Genomic DNA, 22,347 nt, shown 5'->3' with positions numbered 1-22,347 from the left:
GTTTAAAGATAACATTTGAGTAACAACAAAATGACTCTCTCCAAACCAGGAGAGAGGTCGTCCCTGGGGAAGCACTGATGATTGGTAGGTCTGGGCTTTACTTATTTTCAGCTTCTTCCTTCTCTCTTGGTGACCCCAGGTCTTTTAACCACACAGTATCAAGGTCAAAAGATACAGGAAGACACTACAGGAAACCAGGATTCACTCAGCAATTTTATTTTTTTCCCCTTTAAAATAAAAAGAAATTTAAAAGCCATTGCCTGGACCATTACTCAGCAACAAAAAGGACCAAACTAGTGATACATAAAGGAACTGGGATGAATTTCCAAAGAATTATGTTGAGTTAAAAAGACCAATCCCTAAAGGATACATCTGGGTGATTCCACCTGGGTGAGAGCATCATGGAAACAGGGCACAGATCAGTGCTTGCTACGGGTGGTTAGAGATGGGGAGGGATTCGGGTGTGACTATGCACAGCCAACGGGGCGTGCCGGAGCTGCTCTGTATCTTGACTCTTGTCACTCTCGATATCCTGCCTGTGATGTTGTGCTATAGTTTTGCAAGATGTTAGTTGCTATTGGAGGCATCTGGGTAAAAGATATATGCTATCTCTCTCTATTATTTTTTATAACTACATGTGAACCTACAATTATCTCAAATAAAAGTTTAATTTTTTCCAAAGCAATCTTGAGAGAGAGCAAAGTTGGAGGACTCAAACTTTCTGGTTTCAAAACTTATTATAAAGTTACAGTAATTAAAACAGTGTGTTATGGGTATAAAGGTAGACACACAGGCCAATGAAATAGAGACCCCAGAAATGAATCATCACATGTACAGTCAAATGATTTTTGACAGGGAGACAACACCAGTCTCTCAATAAATAAAGGGTGTTGGGAAAAATGGACATCCATCTGCGAAGAATGAAGCTGGACTCTTTCTTTATATCATATAGAAAAATTTACTCAAAATGGATCAAAGCCCTAAATCTAAGAGTTAAAACTATAAAGCTCTTAGAAGAAAATGTGGAGGAAAGCTTAATAAAACTGGATTTAGGAATGATTTCTTGGATGTGATATCCAAAGCTGTGGCAACAAAAGAATAAAAAGAATAAAATTGGACTTCATCATTAAATTAAAAACTTTTGTGCAAAAGATACAGTCACCAGAATGTGCAGGCAGCCTACAGAATGGGAGAAAATACTTACACATCATATATCTGTGGGGGGTTGACATCCAGAACATAAACCCAACTCCCACAATGACAGAACACACAGCAACAGTGTGCCAAAGGGTGGAAGCAACCCAAATGTTCGCCCACAGATGACTGGATAAACAAAATGTGGTCTATCCACACAATGGAATATTATTCAATCTTAAAAAAGGAAAGAAAATCTGAACGTGCTACACAATGTATGTCCAGTCACTGGAGGACATTACGTGGAGTGAAATAAGCCAGTCACAAAATGACAAATCCTGTATGATTCTACTTACATACAGTGCCTCGGGTAACAAAGCTCAGATTAGAATGGTGGGTGCCAGGGCCTTGGTAGAGGGCAAAACGGGGAGTTATTGTTTCAATTACAGTTTCTGTTTTGCAAGAGAAAACATGTCTGGCAATGGATGGTGCTGACAGTTACATAACAGCGAGAGTGTACTTAACACTATTAAGTACACACTTATAAAAGATGATAAAGATGCTCAATTTTACACTATGTGTATTTCACCAAGATTTAAAAAACTGAAAAACAACAGAAGATATGTTTAATTTTTTTTTAGGCACTGCCTCCTTAATCCAAGTTTCTGTCACTATGCCTTAGTTTCATAAATCAGTGGGGAGAGAAAGGCCCATCACTTTGTAAGCCAACAGTGAACAAAACCTCAAAGACTTTTAAAGCCTGAAATATTGGCACACCTAGTTTTTCTAATGCCTATAACTAACTTCATAATCCATTTTGATTCACATTCCCTTTGGCTGTTACTTAATTTTGCCTGATGTTACGATTAACTTTTTGTTGTCATTGAAAGCATGGTACTTATTTATATTGGCGCTTGACCTTAAATAGCAGCAAATGGATAAATCAAGGCCACAGATTAGTCATGAAACAGAAAACTGAGCCTTTAAAAGAAAACATGTTGTTCTTATGTTGCTCCATGGACTCCTACTGGACCCCAAGGTTAATGAGAACAAGACCTTGTCCTTCTTTTGTTTTCACCCCACAGCAGACGCTCAGTTAACGTCTGTCGCCCGAATGAAGCCTGCACTGCTCTGCTCTCTAAGCGCAGCCCGTGTCTGCGGGAAAATGTTCACCTTGGCTCCTCCTCTCTTTGCAAACATGTCTGTCAGTGGAGGTTCATGATTTACTGTAGAGAAAATAAGAGGAATTTCCAAGGAAATTTCATGGAAAATAACCATTTTTGAGAAGTGGAAAGGAAGGTGCATATATTATATAAAAACAACTCTTTGTTTTGGAGTTATAAACTACTGGTTAGACTGTCTCCACAAAGTAAGGAAAGGCAACCCCACCGTGTCAGCGTGCACACCTGGTGCACTCGCCCTCGCCACGGCCCCAGAAATGCGACCAGAAGATGTGGTCCGCACTGCAGTCCCCTCAGTGCTGTGCGTCTCTCGCCCTCAGCTCTCCCCACCGGAGCCACAAAGTCATCCTTAAACTCTTCCTCCTCCCGGAACAACACTTCTCACAGTTACAGAATTTTCATTTCTTTTATGTGAGTGTGCCACCTTTGATGTACTGAGCCAATTAAATGAAACTTGGTTTAAAAACCAAAGGTAAAAAAGGGAATTTCGGTAGAAAATAAAAAAGGGAATTTTAAAAAGGAACCCAAAGTGGTAGTTGTTATTGTTACCTAAGGGGGGATTTTTGTGAGACCAACTCAAACAGTGGCCTGACCTGCGAGCCGGGGTGGGTTCTGTTACTCTTCGCAAACCCTCTGCCTCCTGGCGTTTGGGCTGGCGCCCGCCTCTCCACCACAGCCTGGCAAGGTTCCTGAAATGAAAAACGTCCCTTCAATATCCATCCACACAGGTGGGAAATTCGGAGTTTGAAATAAACACCAAAGACTGGCTGCGGGGCTGCAAATGCCAATTTTGATTAAACCTTGTGATACCAAAAGTGTCCCGTTACCTGGTTTCTGTAGGAGTCGGAAGGGCCGCACGCTGTGAACGGGTGGACACACCTCCCATTCCTACACCAAGCACAGCCTGCTCCAACACACACTGGGCACCTGGCGACATGGAAAACCAGCTTAATTCCTGCAGTGAAAAAAAATCTCCATACCCTAGAATTTCCCTCTGTGATATGACCACATGTGAGCATTTGAAAGAAGGAAAAAAATCCCTGAAGAGACTGTGATGAACCCAGGGGAGCGAGGACAGTCCTTTGAGGCTGGATATAGAGCCTTCGGGCTGACTGACAGCCGCCACCCCTGCAGGGGCATTGCCATGGAAACCTGAGGCTGGGATCACCTCCCTGGCAGGTAGACCACAGGAACCCACTGAATCTGTTTCTGAACTTCCCACTGCTATTTGTTTACCCTCAGGTAAGTTTCCCTCCAGAGACTGGTCTCTCCCTCCTCGCCCCACCCCCATATCAGCAGTAACACCACCAACTGTCCAGTAGATGTGAGGCCACGGGTGCTAGCAGAGGGAATGGGATGCCACTGTTTGCTTTTTAGCCAAACTGAGGAAGAGCTGGGTCTACTAATCAAATGAGATCTATCCTGCGTGGGTAACAGTGGAAAGCTTGAACAGCACTTACAGGATAATCGGAGCTAAAGAACAACAGATAGAGAGACAGCGGCTGGTCTGGAAGCAGCTACGGGAAGCCAAAGGAAGGCTCAGCCCAGGGACAGTGGAAGGACTGGTGCAGGGGAGGGGACACTACTCACGGTTCATACAGTCTTCGAGAAATGCCAAAGCATTCTCAGTTTCTGACCTACAGCGGCAGCAGGCTCAGTGGAAGAAGAAAACCTAGGCTCAGGGTTTCTCTGGCTACCTAAGTGGGCTAGACGCAGGTCTGTGATTTGCATTCCTATTTCCCCTGCTCCCTGCCCCTCCCTGTGTGTCGGCTGTACTCTACTTTTCTAAGGGGAGCAGTTACCCAAGGAAAGGGCGTTCACCCTCTGGGAAGCTGTGGGTCTGAGGTCTGGTTGTTAATCACCCAGCTATGGGACCTGGGGCAAGTCACCGCTTTTGTCTGGCCTCCGCAACTGGGGATGGAGAGCTGCATTGTTTCAATTCTCTCTGAGCCATAAAATTCTATTTAACTCACTCCCTTTTTTCCTATTTTCATGGACTTCTGGGGCTTTCTGTATTAAGTCTATTTTTCTTTTTCACTCCCTCGTTCATTCTGTTTATTAAAGATACCTGAACTGAATCCTGCATGGGTACAGATAAGTTCTGGGGGCCCCTGACCTAATAGCTGCTGAGTGGCCTCCCAACTCACTTTCGAGTTTGAATTCATTTTCCCCAAAGAAACAATGGTTCCCAGGCCAAGCTAAAGGAGCTCACATTTGGTACTCACAGAGCGGGTCAATCAAACCACTGAACAAACTATAGAATCACTAATAATAGAGCTTCCCATTGTTTCCATGGGAACCTCTACCCCATCTTCCAAGTGGAAAATCAGGAATTTGAGAAGCATATTCCTCTGTCTTCTCTTTGCTTTATAAGCAAGGAGTGAGGCTGTGGTACTAACTCAGGGGATTATGTAGCTCATTAGGGCCAAACATGGTGGGAAAAAAATGTGGAGCGGGGGCAGGGAAGAATTAACATGTTCTTTTTTAAATTAAATTTATTGGTGTGACATCGTATACATTTCAAGTGTACAATTCTAGGACACATCATTTGTATATTGTATTGTGTGTTTACCACCCAAAGTCTAGTTTCCCTCGGTCACCATATATTTGATCCCCTTCACCCTCTTCATCCTCTCCCGACCCACTTCCCCTCTGGTAACCACCATACATTGTCTGTTTTGGGGGCTAACAAGTTCTTTGAAGAAACAGACTTCATCTTGTCCTTCTTGAGTATGATTTCCCCTTATCTCATGCTCACACCCTCTTTCTGGACCCAAATTCTCAAAGCCATTCTGATCAGGGGAGAAGCTAGCAGCACCCGCCTACTGTACTTACTTCGAGGCCACCTTCCGGTCTTGGGCAAATGTACTTCCCTCTTGGTAGAAACACTTCGGCACAGCTGTGTGCTCCTTAGCTGCCCCGCCTGCCTTACTTATCAGGGCCAGAACGAGCAAGCTTAGGAGCTCAGGGGCCCTCTCATCTCCCATTAGGCCACGCTCCAAAAGGCACTTTAGAAGGTTCTACTCCACAAAAGAGTTCTTTAGGAAGTTGAGGAGTAAAGCAAATAAATAAATAAAAAACAATGAGAGAATATTTAGACTTCAAATAAAATCTTACTCTCTTAATGACGAGCAGTTGGTAAAGTTGAATCTTTTTGATAAATGCCAAGAACCGAAGGAGAATGTCACGTTGACAACTAAAACATCTGGAGCAGAGGGGGGAAAAAAGAGTCATTTACGGTGGAGTCCTGCTATCAACCGGCAAAGCTGTAAATGCAAAAGATAAATATTTTTGCCTCCACTGCAAGGGTGGAGGGGCGCCAGCTGCTGGCTCACATTTCAGTCAGTATGGGGTTCCTTCCTGTGGGCTGTGCACGTCAGGCCGCCAGAGCGCACAGCACAGGGCTCCAGACAGACCCGGGCCCACCTCACGCCCCAGGCCTCCCGTGGATAATCACTAGGAAAAAGCCATTTTCCAGCCCATTTACATCTCATACTCTCCCCGGGATCACTATCTCAACTTGTAATTGGCCACAGCATAAGAATAAAACAAGTCACTGAGCAAGAAGTGCCTAGAACGTGAGAATCAGAATGTGAGGGAGGAAGCTGTGCACCATCAGAAAAATCCGCACCACAAACACGACCTAACATACTCTACAGTGTGGCTCCCGTGGGCCGGGATCCGCGCTCTGCTTGGAGCCGACTGTCGCCAAAGCTCCGGTGCAGGTTTCCTTACCAACATTTGAAAACCTACCTACTGGTAGGAAACCTCCAAAGAATAAAGTCAGAGATATACACTGTGCTAAATCAGCGTTAGAAAAATGTCCTATTTCCTGTGCCTCTCTAACTTACTTGGTACCCCATCCAAGATGCTTCCCAAACCCAGCTGTCTGTCAAAATCACTTGAGAAAATGATGAAAATACAGATTCCTGAGCCGTGCTCCTCAGTAGTCTGACTTAGCAGACCTGGGGTAAGGCCGGGAGTCTGGGGTTTGAAATGCTGCCCACAGAATGACTGTCTTCTGCTGGATTTGGGTGCCCTTTGCATCCTGTGGTGACCAGGGACCAGTGCCACTCTGTGATGTTTTCACTGTCATCTATTTTGGTATTAGTATCTTCTTCCTTTAAGGTGCTAGCAGATGATGCTGTTTTTTAAATGAGAGAATAAGAAGTCAGCCTAACTGTGGGCAGCCCTCATTTCCTTAGTGAAATTTCAGTACCGGGCACTTTCACAAGTCCAAGAATTCTGACTAACTTGCCTCTCTACAGCAACACAACTCATTCCAAAAGCCAGGGTGACCCATAAAATTCGGCTCACATACAGTAGGTCTGTGTAAAATGATAGTCCTCTGTTCTAAGACAAGAGGTTTGGAGGGCTGGCTTGACCTCTCAGCAAGAGCATTAGAACAGACACTTGCTAAGTGTTAGTAGAGCAGATGTTAGCACTGAGGGCCAGCCAGTGAAAATAACATGTCAGTGGAATCTACAAGTGTCCAGTGATGAACACGAGCAAAAGTTGTGCTTTGCAGCGTATCAGCTGTGCACAGAACAATACTGTTGTTGTTCATGGGGAAAGATCATGGGGAAATAAATGCCTCTCGAGGCATTTACAGTTATTCTGGAAGGGATAAAAATAACTTAGGTGAAAAAAAACACCACAATGATAGCAGTCAAGGAAACACCCTAGGGGTGGTCTGGGATCCCTGCAGTGCCTGGGGTACCTGTGGGAGACCAGGGTGGGTACTAGAATGACCAGGACAGTTAGAGCAGAATCCAGAAAAGTTGCATGAAGAGGTGACTTTCCCCCCAGCATTTGAAAGCAGAAGGGCACTAGGATTTGGTGAAACGGGTGAGGTTACTCTAGGCCGTGGACAACAGTTTGGCAATGGCCGTTGGCTGGCGGAATGCAAGACGTGGGAAGTGAGTTTGCCTGCTCAGAATTCAAGGCACTTGAAAAAGGGCAGGTGAAGGGTTGGGTGCTATTGATGGAGGCCCTAAGAGCACCTGGCTAGCTCTACAAGGTAATCACAAAAACTTCAGAAGCACATTTTATGAGTGAGCAAGACCTGCATTTTAATGACCAAAATTAACTAGAAGCACATCACAAGGGCGGTGTAGTATGGATGAAAAAAATGTGGAAAACAGAAATAATTTTTCAAGCAATTCAGACACAATCATCCACCATGAGCCCAATAGCTGAGAGGCATTTTTAAAGCTGGGCTCTCTGGCCTGGTGCATTCAGTTCCCTTCTGAGGGATTTTGAGTAAATTAGGTAACACCAGCTCTCACCCCAAAACTCAGCTTCATTATGATCTTCACCCATTCTACAAGGACTGAATGATGAATTTCCAGTCTCTCTCACCCAAAGAGACTCATGAATTCTCAGTCTGTCTACTCTAACTCCCAGCCATTTCTGGACTCCATCCACTCATCTTCGTTTCCACTGCCTCCATCTCAGCTCTCACTGTCTGTGCTCCCCCCCCCCCCCCCCACCCCAGCACGGCAACAGCCTTCCTTCTCTCTGATCTTTCAGAACTCAGCCTCTCACTCCTCTGGCCCATTCTCCACCTGCAGCCATTCATTCATTCATGCAACAAAAACCTATTGATTGCAAAGGGCTACTTTGTGCCAGATACTTTGTGCCTCCTTTGGTATCCATTTTTCCTCAATGTGCGTTCCACCTGTCCCTACCTCATTTGCCTTGGCTAAACAGAACCTCTTTTGGCTGCTCAAACAAAGCTTTTTTCTCTCCTGGCCATCATACTAGTGGGTCTTTTCTTGGAATACTCTGCCCCCTCTTCTTTAGTTGACTCAACTCTACTCATCATCTGGGAAGCTTTCCTTGCCCCTCTGCCACCTGCCAAGTCCAGTTTGGCATCCTTTTCATGTACTTCCCATGGTATGCTCTAGTCCCCGTATTCACACTACATTGCAGCAAGATGTTTACTTGTCTCTATCCCTAAAATAGGCTATAAAAATCATGGCCAAGGACCGAGTCAGCCTTTTTTGGTTACTGTATCCCTAGCATCTAGCACAATACCTGGCACATAGTAGTTGTTCAATATATACTTTTTGTATGAATGAATGAATGCAAGGAACTGAAGATGATAGAACACTGGCCACTCTATTTTCTCTTCTCACCAAGGCCATTCCAACTTTTCAGGTGTCTGAATTCTCTGAACCATTTAGGTAGGAGCAGCCCAATGGTCCCTGGTTTTACTCCACTCACCTATCCAACTTACCATCCTCTGTCATTCTCAGTCACATTTGATAGTAGGGCCCTGCAGTAATGGGAGAGGCAGGGCAGAGGTGAGCAGGACCGAGGGGAAAAGCAAGAAGCAGGAAGTAGGGAGAGAGTGGGTCTGCAGGGTGGGACTATTCAGATTTTTTGTCATCTAACTTGCTCTCTGGGCGATCTGAAGTTGGGAGGTTCTCTTGCCTTTTTCGAGTCCTAACAAAAAGCAGCAAAGAGCCCACTTACCTTTGTAGGGTGCTGTGGTCGGGATGTTGCAGGTGCAGGTCTCATTCGGCCGGCCCTCACCCTTGCAGAGCTCCCTGCCGGTGTCTGCGTTCCTCACCACGCAGCCCGAGCGTCTGGGAGGGACGCTTCCCACCAAAGTCACCATAGCCTGTGCGGGGGAGAGGATGACTCGGGAACCAAACCATTGTTTTTGCCTCATTTCCATCCATTCTAGAGCCTTAAGTGAACTCCCCCTTTGACCAGCCATAGAAGAACTTCTCAGGTTGCCGACGAAAAGAAGGACATTTTTGTGGCTGCTTGGTTTACTCTTTTGTGAATCACATACTCCGTTCTTGGACTATTTTCTTCTTCTGTGTATTTTTTCTGATATCTATGTAGTATAGATATTAGTACTTATGTGTCATATTACTGACAAATATTTTCTCCTAATCTACTGTTTTTCTTGTAACTTGTGTGTGCTGTCTCTCACCTTACACAACATGTTTTTATATAATCAAATACAAGTTCCGTGTCTTGGTTATTAAGTTCTTCCCACACCCTTGCTTACAGGCAAATAGAAAGCTGTCTCGCCACCTTTATTATTTTTTACAACTTATATCTTTGACCCATCTGGAACTTACTTTTATATATCACATGAGATAAGGGTCCAACTTGATTTTTATTCAGATTGTTAATCAGCTATGTCACAACCACTTACAAAACAAAACAAAGAAACTCTTTTTGTCCCCTTGACTGAAATAACCATTTTTGTCATATATTAGGTTAGCATAGATCTAGAATCTATTTCTGAACTCTGCTCTGGTCCAATTATCTATTAATCTACTTCTATTCCAATGCCGTCAAGTTTTACTACTGTGACTTTAAATATATTTAATATCTAATATTTACTATCCCTTTTTTCATAATTTTCTTAGCATTTCCTAGACATTATTCTTCTATATAATGTTTAAGATCATTTTGTCCAAAGGGAGTAAGGAGACTGAGTCTCACTAGAACTGTACTATAAACATACACATTAATTTTTAGGAGAATTTATATCTTATGATATTAAGTATGCCCATCCAAACACATGATTTTTTTTTCATTTGTTTCCCTTTGGTCCAGGGTTCATCTATGGGGGTATAACTTGATTTTCCAGGTGTCAGCTCTGTACTTCTTATTGCTAATTTCTAATATTAGTTTGTAGTTAAAGAAGGTGGACTGTGAAATCTATATTTAAAATTATTTCAGACTTTGTCTGTGGCCAAACATATGCTCAGATTTGGAGGTGGTGGCTGTGTGTGTGCACGGGGACACACACATGAAACCCCGGCATCTCCTCTGCAGCAATGCTCCCTCCAGTGAGCTAACTAGAGGAGCAAGGCCTACCTCTCCTACTGAAAAGGAAAATTAAAGGAATTAACATACCAGTGGTGGGCCCCTTTGTCTCAGACGCATGGAGGGGAACTGGTGGGAAGCAGCGCCCTGTAACTGGGATGGAGAGCCCAGTCCCAGACAGCCCGGGAGGTGTCCGTCTCCCGTCATGCTTCTGCCCAGACTGTCCGCTGAGCCACCTAAGATTCTACTGTCTTTTGGGCTCTGATAAGCTTGCTCAGTCTATTCTAGCCCAGGGGTCAGCCCCATCTTTCCATTTCCATAGAATTCTGTTTCCAGGACATACAGTCACACCGGAAGAAGGCAAGTTCTTACAGTCCAACCTGGAAGGACCAAAGTCCAACCATCTCTAGGGACTTGAGGCTAGTAACATCCCCACACCATTCCCACCAGCTCTTCTTCAACAAGTGGCTGAACTCGCATCCACCTGCCTTCTCCCACCCTGCATTCATATCTGCACCGTGCATCTTAGCACATGGTCATATCACATATTACTCTGTGTACATATACATCTTAAATGTATTTCACTGTTCAGGTATAACAAAAGTATCAGAAAGTTTGTTTAAATCTCATCTTTAGCTGCTGTTTTAAGTTTTCCACATTTCCTGCCAGTCCTCACATATGTAATTTTAACATAACTGTAATTATCATACTCATTTATTCCGCAAACATTTATCAAGCTCTTAACATGTACCAACAGCTGCATGGAGTACTGAATACTTTAGTGAATCAAACAGCTTTAGTTCTTGCCCTCAAAGAGCTTACAGTTTAGTAGAAGCATGGAGAAGTCCACTAGAGTAAACTAGTCTCGTTTCAGGGCCACACAGTATTAAGAGAGCATTAAATGAAAGAAGCTGGGCTGTGACAGTTCAGTGGAAATGAGAAAAAACGAACAGATCACATGCCCTTTAGTGATAGCATCGGGCGGGATTGGAAATGGGGTTGTGAATAGGAAGGGTTCGGCTGAGCAAATGGATGGATAGAGGTATGATGTACTGAGATGGGACACAGGGAGGGGCCAACTTGGGGACAAAAATTCAAGATTTCAATTTTGGATGTGTTCAGTTCAAGAGACTTGTTTGATAATCAAGAGGATAGAGGCCTGGAGCTTGGAGGTAGAGATAAAGGGGACATGAACATGTAGCTGTGGGAATAGATGAGATTGCCTGTGAGTAAAGTAGAGAGCCAAAAGAGAGGAAGAGCCAAAAATGGGCCTGAAATAACTAATATTTCGAGCTAGATAGAGAAGCAGCCAGAGAAGCAGGCCAAAGGGGAGACCGCATGGAGAGCGTGTGCAATGGAAGAGAGGGTTTCAAGAAGCCAGCCAGTCCACCAGGTGAGACGAGGACCGCTGGCACCTGCTGGAACAGCTACATGGACTTCACCATGGCCTCAGCGAGAACAGTTTCTGGGGACCAGTAGGGCAACAGCCGTCCTGTGGTGAGCTGACAACAGGAGACAGCACGGCTTTTTCAGGTGCAGTGGATGGAGGGGTTAGCCAGGAAGTTGAAAGTACTTTTGCCTAATTTGGGGTGAGTATGGTTAAAAAGTTGAAGCAATGATTTAATAAACCCAACAGGGGAATCCTTAGCAGATTGGTAGTTCTTTCTTGACCTATGCTGGACTAAGAGAAAATGAAGACACAATGGATCAGATAGAGCGTCTGAGTGTTAATTAGCAGATAATGTCCACAGGCAGCAATGAACATTCTACCAGGCCAACTAACATGCCACATTTTAATTAGCCATTTCCCTTAGTGCCAAACAGTTCCGTTAATTCCGGGTTTCTAATTCTATGAATGCTACTGCAGTAGAATCTGTATGCTTCTGGGTTTTCCTCTTTCAAGTTACTTCGGAATTCTAAGCCTGGAGTTGCTGCTTCAAAGAATGAATATATTTATGACTTATGAAACATATTGTCAAATTGCTTTTCAAAAACATTGTGCTAATTGGCACTGCCAACACTAGGTGTTAGCATATCTTATTATCACTTTAATTTGTATTTACTCGATAACTGGTGAAGTTGAGCATATTGCCATATCTATGTCTAACTCTCTAAACCCCTTCTTGTGAGGGTATGTGCTTTGCCTACTTACTTTTTGGTGCTGTGATGTTTTTGTTTTTAATTTCTCCTCGCTTTAATACCTTGTAATTAATATTTTGCCTATTGAAAATGTTTTCCTAAAGTGTGTGCTTTAGTTATTTCTTATTTTTTGTTGCATAGATTTTTTAAAGTTAAGTATGACGATTTCTTTTTGGTACTGCATACTTTATTGCTTCATAGCTAAGAAAATTATACTTCTGAATTATCTGATGCTCAATTCTATTTTCTGTTAGTTAGTCTATGTCAGCTTTACATATGGATTTCTTAATTAGCCTAAATTTTATTTTTATATAGAATGTAAAATGTGAATTGAATTACAGTTCCATATTGTAAGCCAGCTATCTTAGCACCTTTATGAAGTAGTTTATTTCGTTTTCTCTTATTGTATGGCGTTTGATCTTTAACAATTTTAAATCTATTTCTCAGCTTTTTGCTCTATGTTATGGAGTTAAAAGTACATTCTGATTTTTAAAACAGAAACATGGCTGAATTATTGTCAGTATAGATGTTTATAATCATACAGAAATGGTCTTGCTTAAAGAATTTTCCTTTTTGAAAAATATTTTGGATATTCTTGACCTGTTCATATTATTCCACATGAATTTATATTAATTTTAAGACAAGTCTATTCAAATTTCACTGGGATTACATGAAATCTAGAAAACAGATTGAGGAAGATGTGACATTTTTGATATCTTCCCGCCAAGACACAGTATGTGTCTGGAAATAGTCAAGATATTTTCTGGATCTTCCAAGAAAATACCTTGTGTGTTTTTGCTTTTATTTTTACTTATGCTTGTGCTTTTAATTGATAAGATTTCCTTATCATGAATTATAAGTAGCCTCAATAGACCAATGCCCCAAATTCTAATTACTATTAAAAAATCACTAGGACAAGCTGTTGTAAAAATTACTATTTTTGGTAGTTGTCTTCAACATGTATTTTCTAGTAAAATAATTTTAAATATAGAGTATATACCTTGGCCTTTAAAATCATAACAGTGTTTCTGTTGTTCTAATAAATGGAATCTTTGATTAATGGACATGAACAGTTTGTTTTACTTCACAAGTAAGAAAAATTATTGATTTTTAAAATTTTTCTAAATTTATTTATTTTTAGAGAGGGGGAAGGGTGGGAGGAAGAAAAGGAGAGAAACATCAGTGGGTGGTTGCCTCTCGCACACCTCCTACTAGGGGCCTGTCCCTCGACCCAGGTGTGTGTCCTGACTGGGAATTGAACGGGTGACCCTTTGGTTCGCAGGCCAGCACTAAAGCCACTGAGCCAGACCAGCCAGGGTGGTTATTTATATTTAAATGCTTGCTGAACACTTAGCACTTCATTTTATTTTTATTAATTTATATAGTTATAAAAGCTAATGTGTTTAGATTTTGCAGATATATAATCACTTAAGAGTGGCAAATAGTGATATTTTTGTCTATTCCACTCCAATAATTATTTCTGTTACTTCTTTCTTCTATTAATGGATTGGACAGAACTTGAAAAACAGTGTCAAGTGTATTAGTGATGGTGAAATTCTTTGTTTTCATTCTGATTTGTAAAAAAAGGTTTCTAGTGACTCTCCATTAGAAACTATGCTGTCTGTGGGAAATACTTCAGTTCTGCATCTTTTTCCTGTTTTTATCAGTATAAGCCATTTTTACTGAAGGTTCAAACCTCCTTATAGGTACACACAAACATAATTTTACATAACGCAAAAACAGGGTGTGCCATACATCCTTTTTGTTTGTGTGTGTAAGGATTTCATTTTTCTTTTTTTTTAAACTCATCTATGTCTTCCCTCTGCACCACCTCAGTCATTGCATCAGGGAAGCCCATGTTTGCAAGCCAGCAATGAATTCTTCCATATTTTCCTCAAATAACCACAGAGGGGCTCATACACATTAACTTATACAGGGACTTTTGATCAATATAAGATCATGCTACACATACGTTTCAGCAGCTTGCTGTTTTTACTCAACACCACCTCATGGAAGTCCCTCCAAGATAATTGGAATTGCTCTAGTTATTTCTTTTTAATGTTGATTTCTTAACAAAGATGACAATATACTATCTTCTAATTGTTTTATATATAGAAATAAAGCTTCTTGGGAACAGCGTCTTTGCGTTGTATGGGATTTTTCTGTACCCAGAAAGTTACTAGAATGTTACGAGGCATGTGATGAGCAGTTTGCAAACACTCTGTGAAGAGAGAGCTAGTACAAAGAATTGAGGGAAACCGTGGACTGCCATCTATATAGGTCAGGATCAGGTAGTACTTAAATAAACAAAGATCTGAGAGTTTCCGGTAAGTCATAAATGACCACAGGACAGAAATATTTTTGAAATAGTGTGACCAAGAGATGAGTCAAACATGTTATCAACACTGTTAAAATAATAAGTTCAAAGTGGATTTCAGAGATGACGTTTACTCAAATTACTAAATCCTCATCTCCTTTACCAAGAGAGTGACGATCGGCTGGAGAGACCAAGGTAGTGGTTGTGTGGAACAGGCTAGAGGGATTAGAATGAACCACAGTGGGACTTGGGTGGGGAAGAAAGTCCTGGTGGTTGTTTGGGTGGTAAACATTTTTTGTATGTTCCAGGCCAAATATAAATGGTGACGGATTTATACTAGTAAGCCCAGAGCTAGGCAAGCAAATTGTATAAGCAGCACTTTTTGTTTAATAAACAAGTTACTTTCCCTCACTTTATTTAGCTGAATTCTTACCCTTAACATTTTTAAGATGATTAAAGAAAAAGTCTCGCACAATCTTAACCACTCATCAGAGTCCTGGGTAGAGTCAAGGATCACAGTATTTGCTATCATTCTCCATCAGTACCCAAGATTTTCCAGACTAATAAGAAGAACAAAAATTAGGTCACACCTATGCTTAGATGCCGTAAGCACCTTTTTTTACAGAATCTGTTCACTCAGGCCTGCTTAAATGAAGGCTTTGAAAGTTCTTTTTTTAACACACCTCCCAGGAAGACAACAGAAAGTGACAACCACCAGAAAACCTTAAGTCCTTCAGTTCTGATCAGTTATGACTTCAAAGCTTGATCCGTTTATTATTTATCACTCATTAAATGCTCTGGCTCTCCTTTATTAAATGTTAAATCATCTTAAGTGGTATGGTTCTTGCTATTTGAAATGGCAAAGTGTAAGAGAAAAAAGAAAGTGGCCCATTTCCTTGTTAATGTGACATTCAAATAAAACAGAGGGTGCTCAACAGGCAGGTCAGCTGGCTGTTGATGGGGATTCTGTACAATTATTCATAATACAAGAGCCATAATTAGGGAGAAAACGTCTCCTTACAGCACTGCTGAGAGAGCAAGGCAGGAATTCCATTTTCCTGTAGGACATGGTTGGTGTGTGAATCGGAAAATGCTTGAATATACTCATTTCTTTTTTTCTCTACTCCAATGACAGGGCTGATTGGCAATTCTGCCCTGGCAAGAGCCCACCAGCTTCCTTTCCAAGGGCCCCACTTGCAATATTCACTGCCCACATTGGTTTCTTTCCCTGCTACCAATATTGCTTGAAGCCATGTTCATAAAATAGCTGTCAGGAGATGCCTGAACACATAAGGAAAAGGAACCGTAAAACAAAATGAAATTCTACACTAAGCCACCTTTAAGGCACCTTATTCACCCTGAGTCTGAATTTCTTTTTTCTCTATTTCTTTAATCAATTTGTTTTTCTACTACATTAATAGTTCATCTCTTCTTTAAATTCAACTATTGAGGGTCATCTGCAGCTCCCCAAGATAATGGGCAGGTCCGCAAACAATGTGTCTTGGCCTCTGGCCCATCCCTAACAGCTCGCGGAGTAGGGGGCACTCTACATGAGTCAACTAAATGAATGACTCTCCTAACTGAGTGTATTTGATTGCTAACAGGCATTTTACACACAGAAGGAAGTTAACATCAATGGTGCAAAATAAGACACTACAATAGAGACAAATTAAAATCTTTCCTCTTACCTTGTCTTTACCTCTTCGAGATATGTGAATTTGAGGGCACCTTTTAGGTCCTGATGAAATATCCAGCCAGTTTTCTGAGTTCTCTGAACGTACACAATCATCTTTAAAAGTACACCTATTTAAAAAAAAAGGGGGGGGGCAACAAAATAGCAACCCTGCACATGCATTAGTTAAAACTCACATACTGGCTTTGGTGCAAAATACCAGGCTTTGTATAGTGGATTATTGACTTTCAGTGAGAATAGGAAGGAGATGCTAAAACCACAAAAAGCAACAGGAAAACAGCAGAGTATTTTTTCCATCATGTCTCGGAGCAGAGAGCCATCTCTCAAGATGACATCTCCAAACGCTGAAAGCACATCCTCTCATGGATTCTGAAATTAAAGATCTCCCTTCCAGAAAAAACCTAGCAAAGAATAGCCCAAGAAAGGGTTTATATATTGCATACATTTTCAGTTTGCATTCACTCCAGAACACAAATCTATTGTTGTAGTATTTTTGTAGTTAAAAACAAAAAGTTATTTTGTGCTTTGTAGTATGATAATTTTAAAAAATGTATTAAAGACAGAGGCTTCCCAAGAACTTGATAAGATATCCCATAACTATGTGCTACATTTATTTATACACACACACCAAATTATATCAAAAGATATGGGGGAAACACTTTCCAGGGCTATTTTCCCAAGTCAGCGAGTGCAGAGGATGCCCCAGATAAATCAAGCTGTGGCCAGGGCCAACTACTACAGTAAACATCAACAGAAGTAGAGTGGTGAGATCACTGGGTTTGCTTGATGTCTCAGTCACTCCGGGTCCTGCTAACTTGGGAACTCTTGCTTAACCAGAAGGGCTGCCAACTCAACAAAGAGAATGAACAAGTGCCATGTTATTTTCAAATGGTGTTGGACTCTGCAGACATTTCATTGAATAATGTTGAGAAAAAAAACTCTGTTATTTAGGCCTCCTTGAGGCCTATGGTTAAAATGAAGAGGTGGGAAAGAACCACTGCATTGAGTTTTAGAAGAAACTGAAAATTCATGAATCATAAGCTTGAAATGCAACCAAATCATAACTCCACTCAGCTGTGGGGAGTCCCTGAGAGGATCTGAGTAAAATGAGACGTGGGCCCAAACAGTGCATTTGACATGCGTTGACATTTTACAAGTGCTTCTTTCCTCTTCCTCCTCTTCTCTCTTTTTTTAAAATTCTTAAGAATTTAGGCTGCATGGCTCGTCTTTGAGCTCTGTGCTAATTTGAATATGACACAAATAGAACAGGAAGCCAGTAACTTTCATTAAACATCATCTGCGAACACAATATTCTCAGCATGTGATCATACTCTAACACTCAGGGGAACCCTGTTCACGGTGAGCACGCCTGTGTCTGGACTCACCTACCTCTGTGTCACTTCCTTTTCCAACATCATGACCATGGGGATTTTCATCAGCCATTCTCCAAAGCCGTAAGTTTATCTGACCCCTCATGGCTAGCTCATCTGTCATGGACATTAAGTTCAAATTAAACCACCTCTCAATGTCAGGGGGAGTTTGTAAGGGAGGGGACAAGTACCATTGTACTGGAAAACAGAGAATGATGAGGCTGATTTCTTGTTTTGTAACTGAAAAAAATTAGGACTGTGAAAAACTACCTGCCAGTCATGTGCACTCTGGATAGTATGAGGCACTTCCTCTGCCTATAAGAAAAAAATACCCACTAGCTCTACAGAGATTAGAGTGCAAATATTTTTGTAGGCTCTTAATGCTGCCTGGGAGTCAAGGCCTAAGGCTGCCAAAAAAACAAGCGTAAAATATTTCATACAAATAGTGCTACGATTTGCCAATTTGTAGGCAGAAAACAGTAGTGCCCTTGAGTTATCACTCCCTTTTCTGAACTCCTATAGCATTTCTTGTTGGATCCACACATTTCGGTATTTAATCATATGCTGCCTTGAATTACAACTTAAGTGTTTCATATGTCTATGTCATTTCTCCCCAAGTAAGCGCTAAGCTCCTCAAAGGAAGAGAGAATGTCTTAAATATTTCTTCAGCAAATCCTTCAGTGTCTGGCAGCATGATATGCAAATACTAGGGTTTCAATAAATATGTTTGAGTGAATGGATGAAAAATGAAATCTTTATAGGTCTTTTCTGTTGGTGATTTTTGTTTCTAGAGTTTCCCTCTAGTCTGACTCCTACCTACAGTGAAGAGACTATTTTTAATGTACGTTAGAAGTTGACATCCGAGGCCATAGAGGGAACAAGTGAGGAGTGGAAGTTTTTAGTTACATGGATAAATATATATACACATACAGGTATATGCATACCCACATATATATACACACATATACAAGTATATAAAATAAATTTATCATTTCCTATTTTGGATAAGGTAAAAATAAAATCTAACCATGCTAAGGAACTAAGCACGAATTTCCTGTTTATAAAGCACTTTTGAAAATTTGAAATTTCTAAACTCCCATTCCTTGTTTCTCACCAGTTAAAAACTAAAATTGAAAAAATAAAAACACAGACCATGACACCAAGAATGTATAACCAGATGGTCAACCAACAGCAGTGTCTTATTACTTCTCCAACATCACGAATTATAAAATCTTCCTGACAGCACATTACCCACATATTCGAGTTTCTTAAGGAGGGGAGCAGATTGTAGAGGTCCCACACTTTGGTAAACAAAACCAGTTACTGTGAAATGATCCCTTTTGAAAGTTAACCCTCTGAGTCCTATGTCTGAACAAAAGCAGTGACCAGCCTGGGCGGCTTGGCCCAGTTGGTTGGGCCTTGTCATGCAGAGCAGAAGGTTGATGGTTTGATTCCCAGCCAGGGCACATGCCTGGGTTGCAGGCCTGGTCCCCAGTTGGGCCACATATGAGAGGGAACTGATTGATGTTTCTCTCTCACATCAATGTTTTTCTCCCTTTCTTTTGCCCTACCTTCGCCTATGTCAAAATAAATAAATAAAATCTTTAAAAAAAAGCAATGGTCCAGTGCATAAACATTTATGCCATCACACAAATAAAATTAAAATTGAATTGTCAGACACAAGGCTTGGTGTGGGGGATCCTCAGCGAGGCACCCCCAGGAGATGGATTTCTTAACTGGCTTCATGTCATTTTCTTTGGGCCACAGACTGGAGGGAAACTGGATTCAGAATGGGATGAGCGCGTTCTGGAGAACATGGCAGAGCCAGATTTGCTTTCCTTACCTCACTCTGCTGCCTTTACTCCACCCACTACTGCAAGTTTATCCAAAGATCTCAAGATCCCCAATCAGTATTTTATTTGTCTAGTCCTTTATCCAGCTAAATCTCATGCTTACATGGTTAGGCCAATGTGCAACACTGGCGCATTTGCAAATGTAGAAATGAAACCTCTCAAATGCAAAGAAAAGGCTGCACGAAGAAAAAACAAAACCTATATGTTAATTTAAAAAATTAAAAACTTTCCTTAGGTGAAAAACATTGTATGTGGAAACAATTTAGTGAAGACAACTATTTAAGGCTTATTCTTATCAGTTTGCCATAAAATCTGCTGTAGAGTTTAATTTATTCAACATAGTAAGAGTTTGATATTGCCACTCGGGTACATAAGTACATGGACTACCACTTCCCCCACCTATAAAGTATGTTTCAAACCAACCCTGCCTCAACTCATGAATAGGGAGATTCCAGACATTTGTTTCTAAGTTTGCTATTTAGAATTCAGAAAGCATTTTCATACTGTTCTTGAGTTTATGGAAATCTGTCTAAACCCCAACATCCTCTGGTAACTACCCCACCATGCACCTGCATGGGGTGGACACGGCTCCAGGCCAGGCACTGGTCTGAGTGTGCACACTTAGCACTTCCCCACTAGTCCACACAGAGCCTCATTCTACAGGGATAAAAGTGAAGCTCAGAGAACTGCGATGACATGCCAAGGTCACCCAGCCACAAGTGACCAAAGTCCGGCTTCAGAACCATACACTTGGCCACTCCATCGCCCAGCCTCCCGTGAGTCTTTGCTGCCATTTAATAAGGCACCTAAGGATAAAGACAGTCATCCTGGGCCTCCTGGGGTCTCAACGGTGGTTGGTGGCAGGGCTGGGACTTGGCCAGGATGAGGCAACAGAGACGAGGACCCAAGACAGAGAAGAAAGAGGGTGAGGCAGAGTCTCGTGGATGAAAAGGGTAACAAGGGTTTGGGAGGGGTGGGGATTCTAAGATTTATTTAATTTTCATGGATCACTAGCCCTGAATACAGAATATCCAGCTATAGGTTAAAATTCTGGGAGGCCCCCAACTTACAGATCTACTGTGTTTTAAAAAATTTGCTTGCAAACCAGCTGCTCGTAATAGGGAATACACTTTTCTCCCCATAGAAATAATGTTATAAACAGTGATTAGGTTTCCAGGTTAGTCTGCAACACCTATTTATCCATAATGTTACTTCACTACTATGTATTTGCAATGAAAAAGTAGCAGAAAGCAATGAGATGGCGGCCATTTGCATCACATAGCAGTTCTTCTTTACTCATTCACGTTTCAGCTCAGCTTGTAGTCTGGGAACAGTGCCCAGCCGATCAACTTTTAAATTTACTATTATAGTATTGTATTTATACAGCATTCCTACCTTTTAATGGGCATGGCTTAAATTATTAATTGTTTTTATGTCAACATAAAGAAGGGGGAGAACCACCTCTGAGAAAGAGCGGAAGTTTTTGGGCAGGTGAAATGCCCATGGGCCGGCTAGGGGACCTTGAGAATCTGACTCTATTATGGTAGAATCTCTCAGCAAAAATGTACCACTTACTCAACCTTGAAAAAGAAACTCTGCACTCAGAAATGTAACTTCTACTTCCGACCCCTCAAATTTCATCAGCATCCTCTAATATAATTGTTCACCGAGAGTAGACAGTCCCTGAAGGAAACTGATAAGTAAACATCAAGTAATTGGCTTAAAGGTGGGAGTTGGTATGACCTGTTCCAAAGATTCTATACTGATATAATATCAGAAAACTTTTAACAAGGACACAATCCGGCCTTTCTCTAAGCAACAAGAGACAGTGTCCATGCTGGGAGAAGGTTTTGCTACAAGAGCATCCCAAGGTCTTCCACCAAGTGAATTGAAACAGGTCTGTATTTTTAGGAAAGGCACAGAGCCCAGAGGAGAGGCCAGGCACCCCCTGGAATCAGGGGGCTTTCATTAACACTGTCAGTCCCTGAGATGAAGAAAGCGAACTCAATTGGACAGAAGAGAATAGGAAGTCATGGAGACAAGCTAAGCCTGAAGTCAAAGCCTCCAGACTCAGGAAAGGGGAATGCCAAAATACAAGACCAGAGCACTGCTGAGAAAGCTGAAAAATGGCATTTTCATCACTGGAGCTAAAAGTCATGGTTAAACGATGCTAATAACAGAGGCAATTGAGATTTTTTTACAAAAGCAAAAACGTTTAACGTGCCAAGTAGCATTCTTTAATGTGATTTGGTTCACTTCTTCATGACAAACCTATGGGTAGATATAATAATTGTCCCTGCTTTGCAGATGGGAGAAACTGAGGCACAGAAGGCTCTTCACTGCTTTCCCAAGATCACAGAGTTAGTGAACAGAGGGGCTGAGACACAAAACCAGGCAGTTCAGCTTCCAAGTGCGCAGTCTCACTGACTACCCTAAATTACCTCTCACAAGAGCTAACACTTACTGAGCCCTTCTGATGAGCCAGACACTTGCTAGGGCTTTCCAGGAATTAACTCACTGATCCTCGCCACCTCTTCCTCACAAAGGCGCATTTCAGAGACGAGGAAACTGAGGTGCGGACAGGTTAGATGGCGCGGTGCGAATCTCAGTGGGCTGACACGGGTGCCCGTTCTCTCTCTCCTATGCCGAGTCCTCCCACTTTTTACCAGGATGGCAGCATCATACATGCCAAGATGACAGTGAACAGGTCCACCCAGAGCATGAGCCACACAGGAAAATATGAGTTTTATTTCATTTCTCAAAATGTGTCTTATGGGTTGTTTAGGGGGTTATGTTAAGGGTTCTATTGCTAAGAAGTTTGGGCAACGCTCATTAACTTTATCTGCTGCAGGACTTCTCAGGG

At 41.8% G+C, this 22,347-nt stretch overlaps 1 protein-coding gene across 1 annotated transcript in view; it reads right to left on the bottom strand.

The window, feature by feature from the left end:
* Positions 1 to 22,347, bottom strand: part of PLXNC1 (plexin C1) — a 150,353-nt gene that overhangs the window by 67,912 nt on the left and 60,094 nt on the right. The window contains exons 5-9 of the mRNA XM_037141912.2: positions 16,257 to 16,371; positions 8,796 to 8,943; positions 5,433 to 5,520; positions 3,143 to 3,242; positions 2,909 to 3,004 (exon numbers count right to left, since the gene is read on the bottom strand). Coding sequence (XP_036997807.2) covers positions 2,909 to 3,004; positions 3,143 to 3,242; positions 5,433 to 5,520; positions 8,796 to 8,943; positions 16,257 to 16,371 — 547 coding nt within the window. The remainder of the gene's footprint in view (positions 1 to 2,908; positions 3,005 to 3,142; positions 3,243 to 5,432; positions 5,521 to 8,795; positions 8,944 to 16,256; positions 16,372 to 22,347) is intronic.

The sequence above is a fragment of the Artibeus jamaicensis genome, unplaced genomic scaffold (genome assembly GCF_021234435.1).
Source record: "Artibeus jamaicensis isolate MK-2021 breed Jamaican fruit bat unplaced genomic scaffold, CSHL_Jam_final contig_1028, whole genome shotgun sequence".
Classification (NCBI taxonomy): Eukaryota; Metazoa; Chordata; class Mammalia; order Chiroptera; family Phyllostomidae; genus Artibeus; species Artibeus jamaicensis.
The sequence above is the reverse complement of the archived record's forward strand: the minus strand, read 5'-3'. Positions and strand labels throughout refer to the sequence as shown.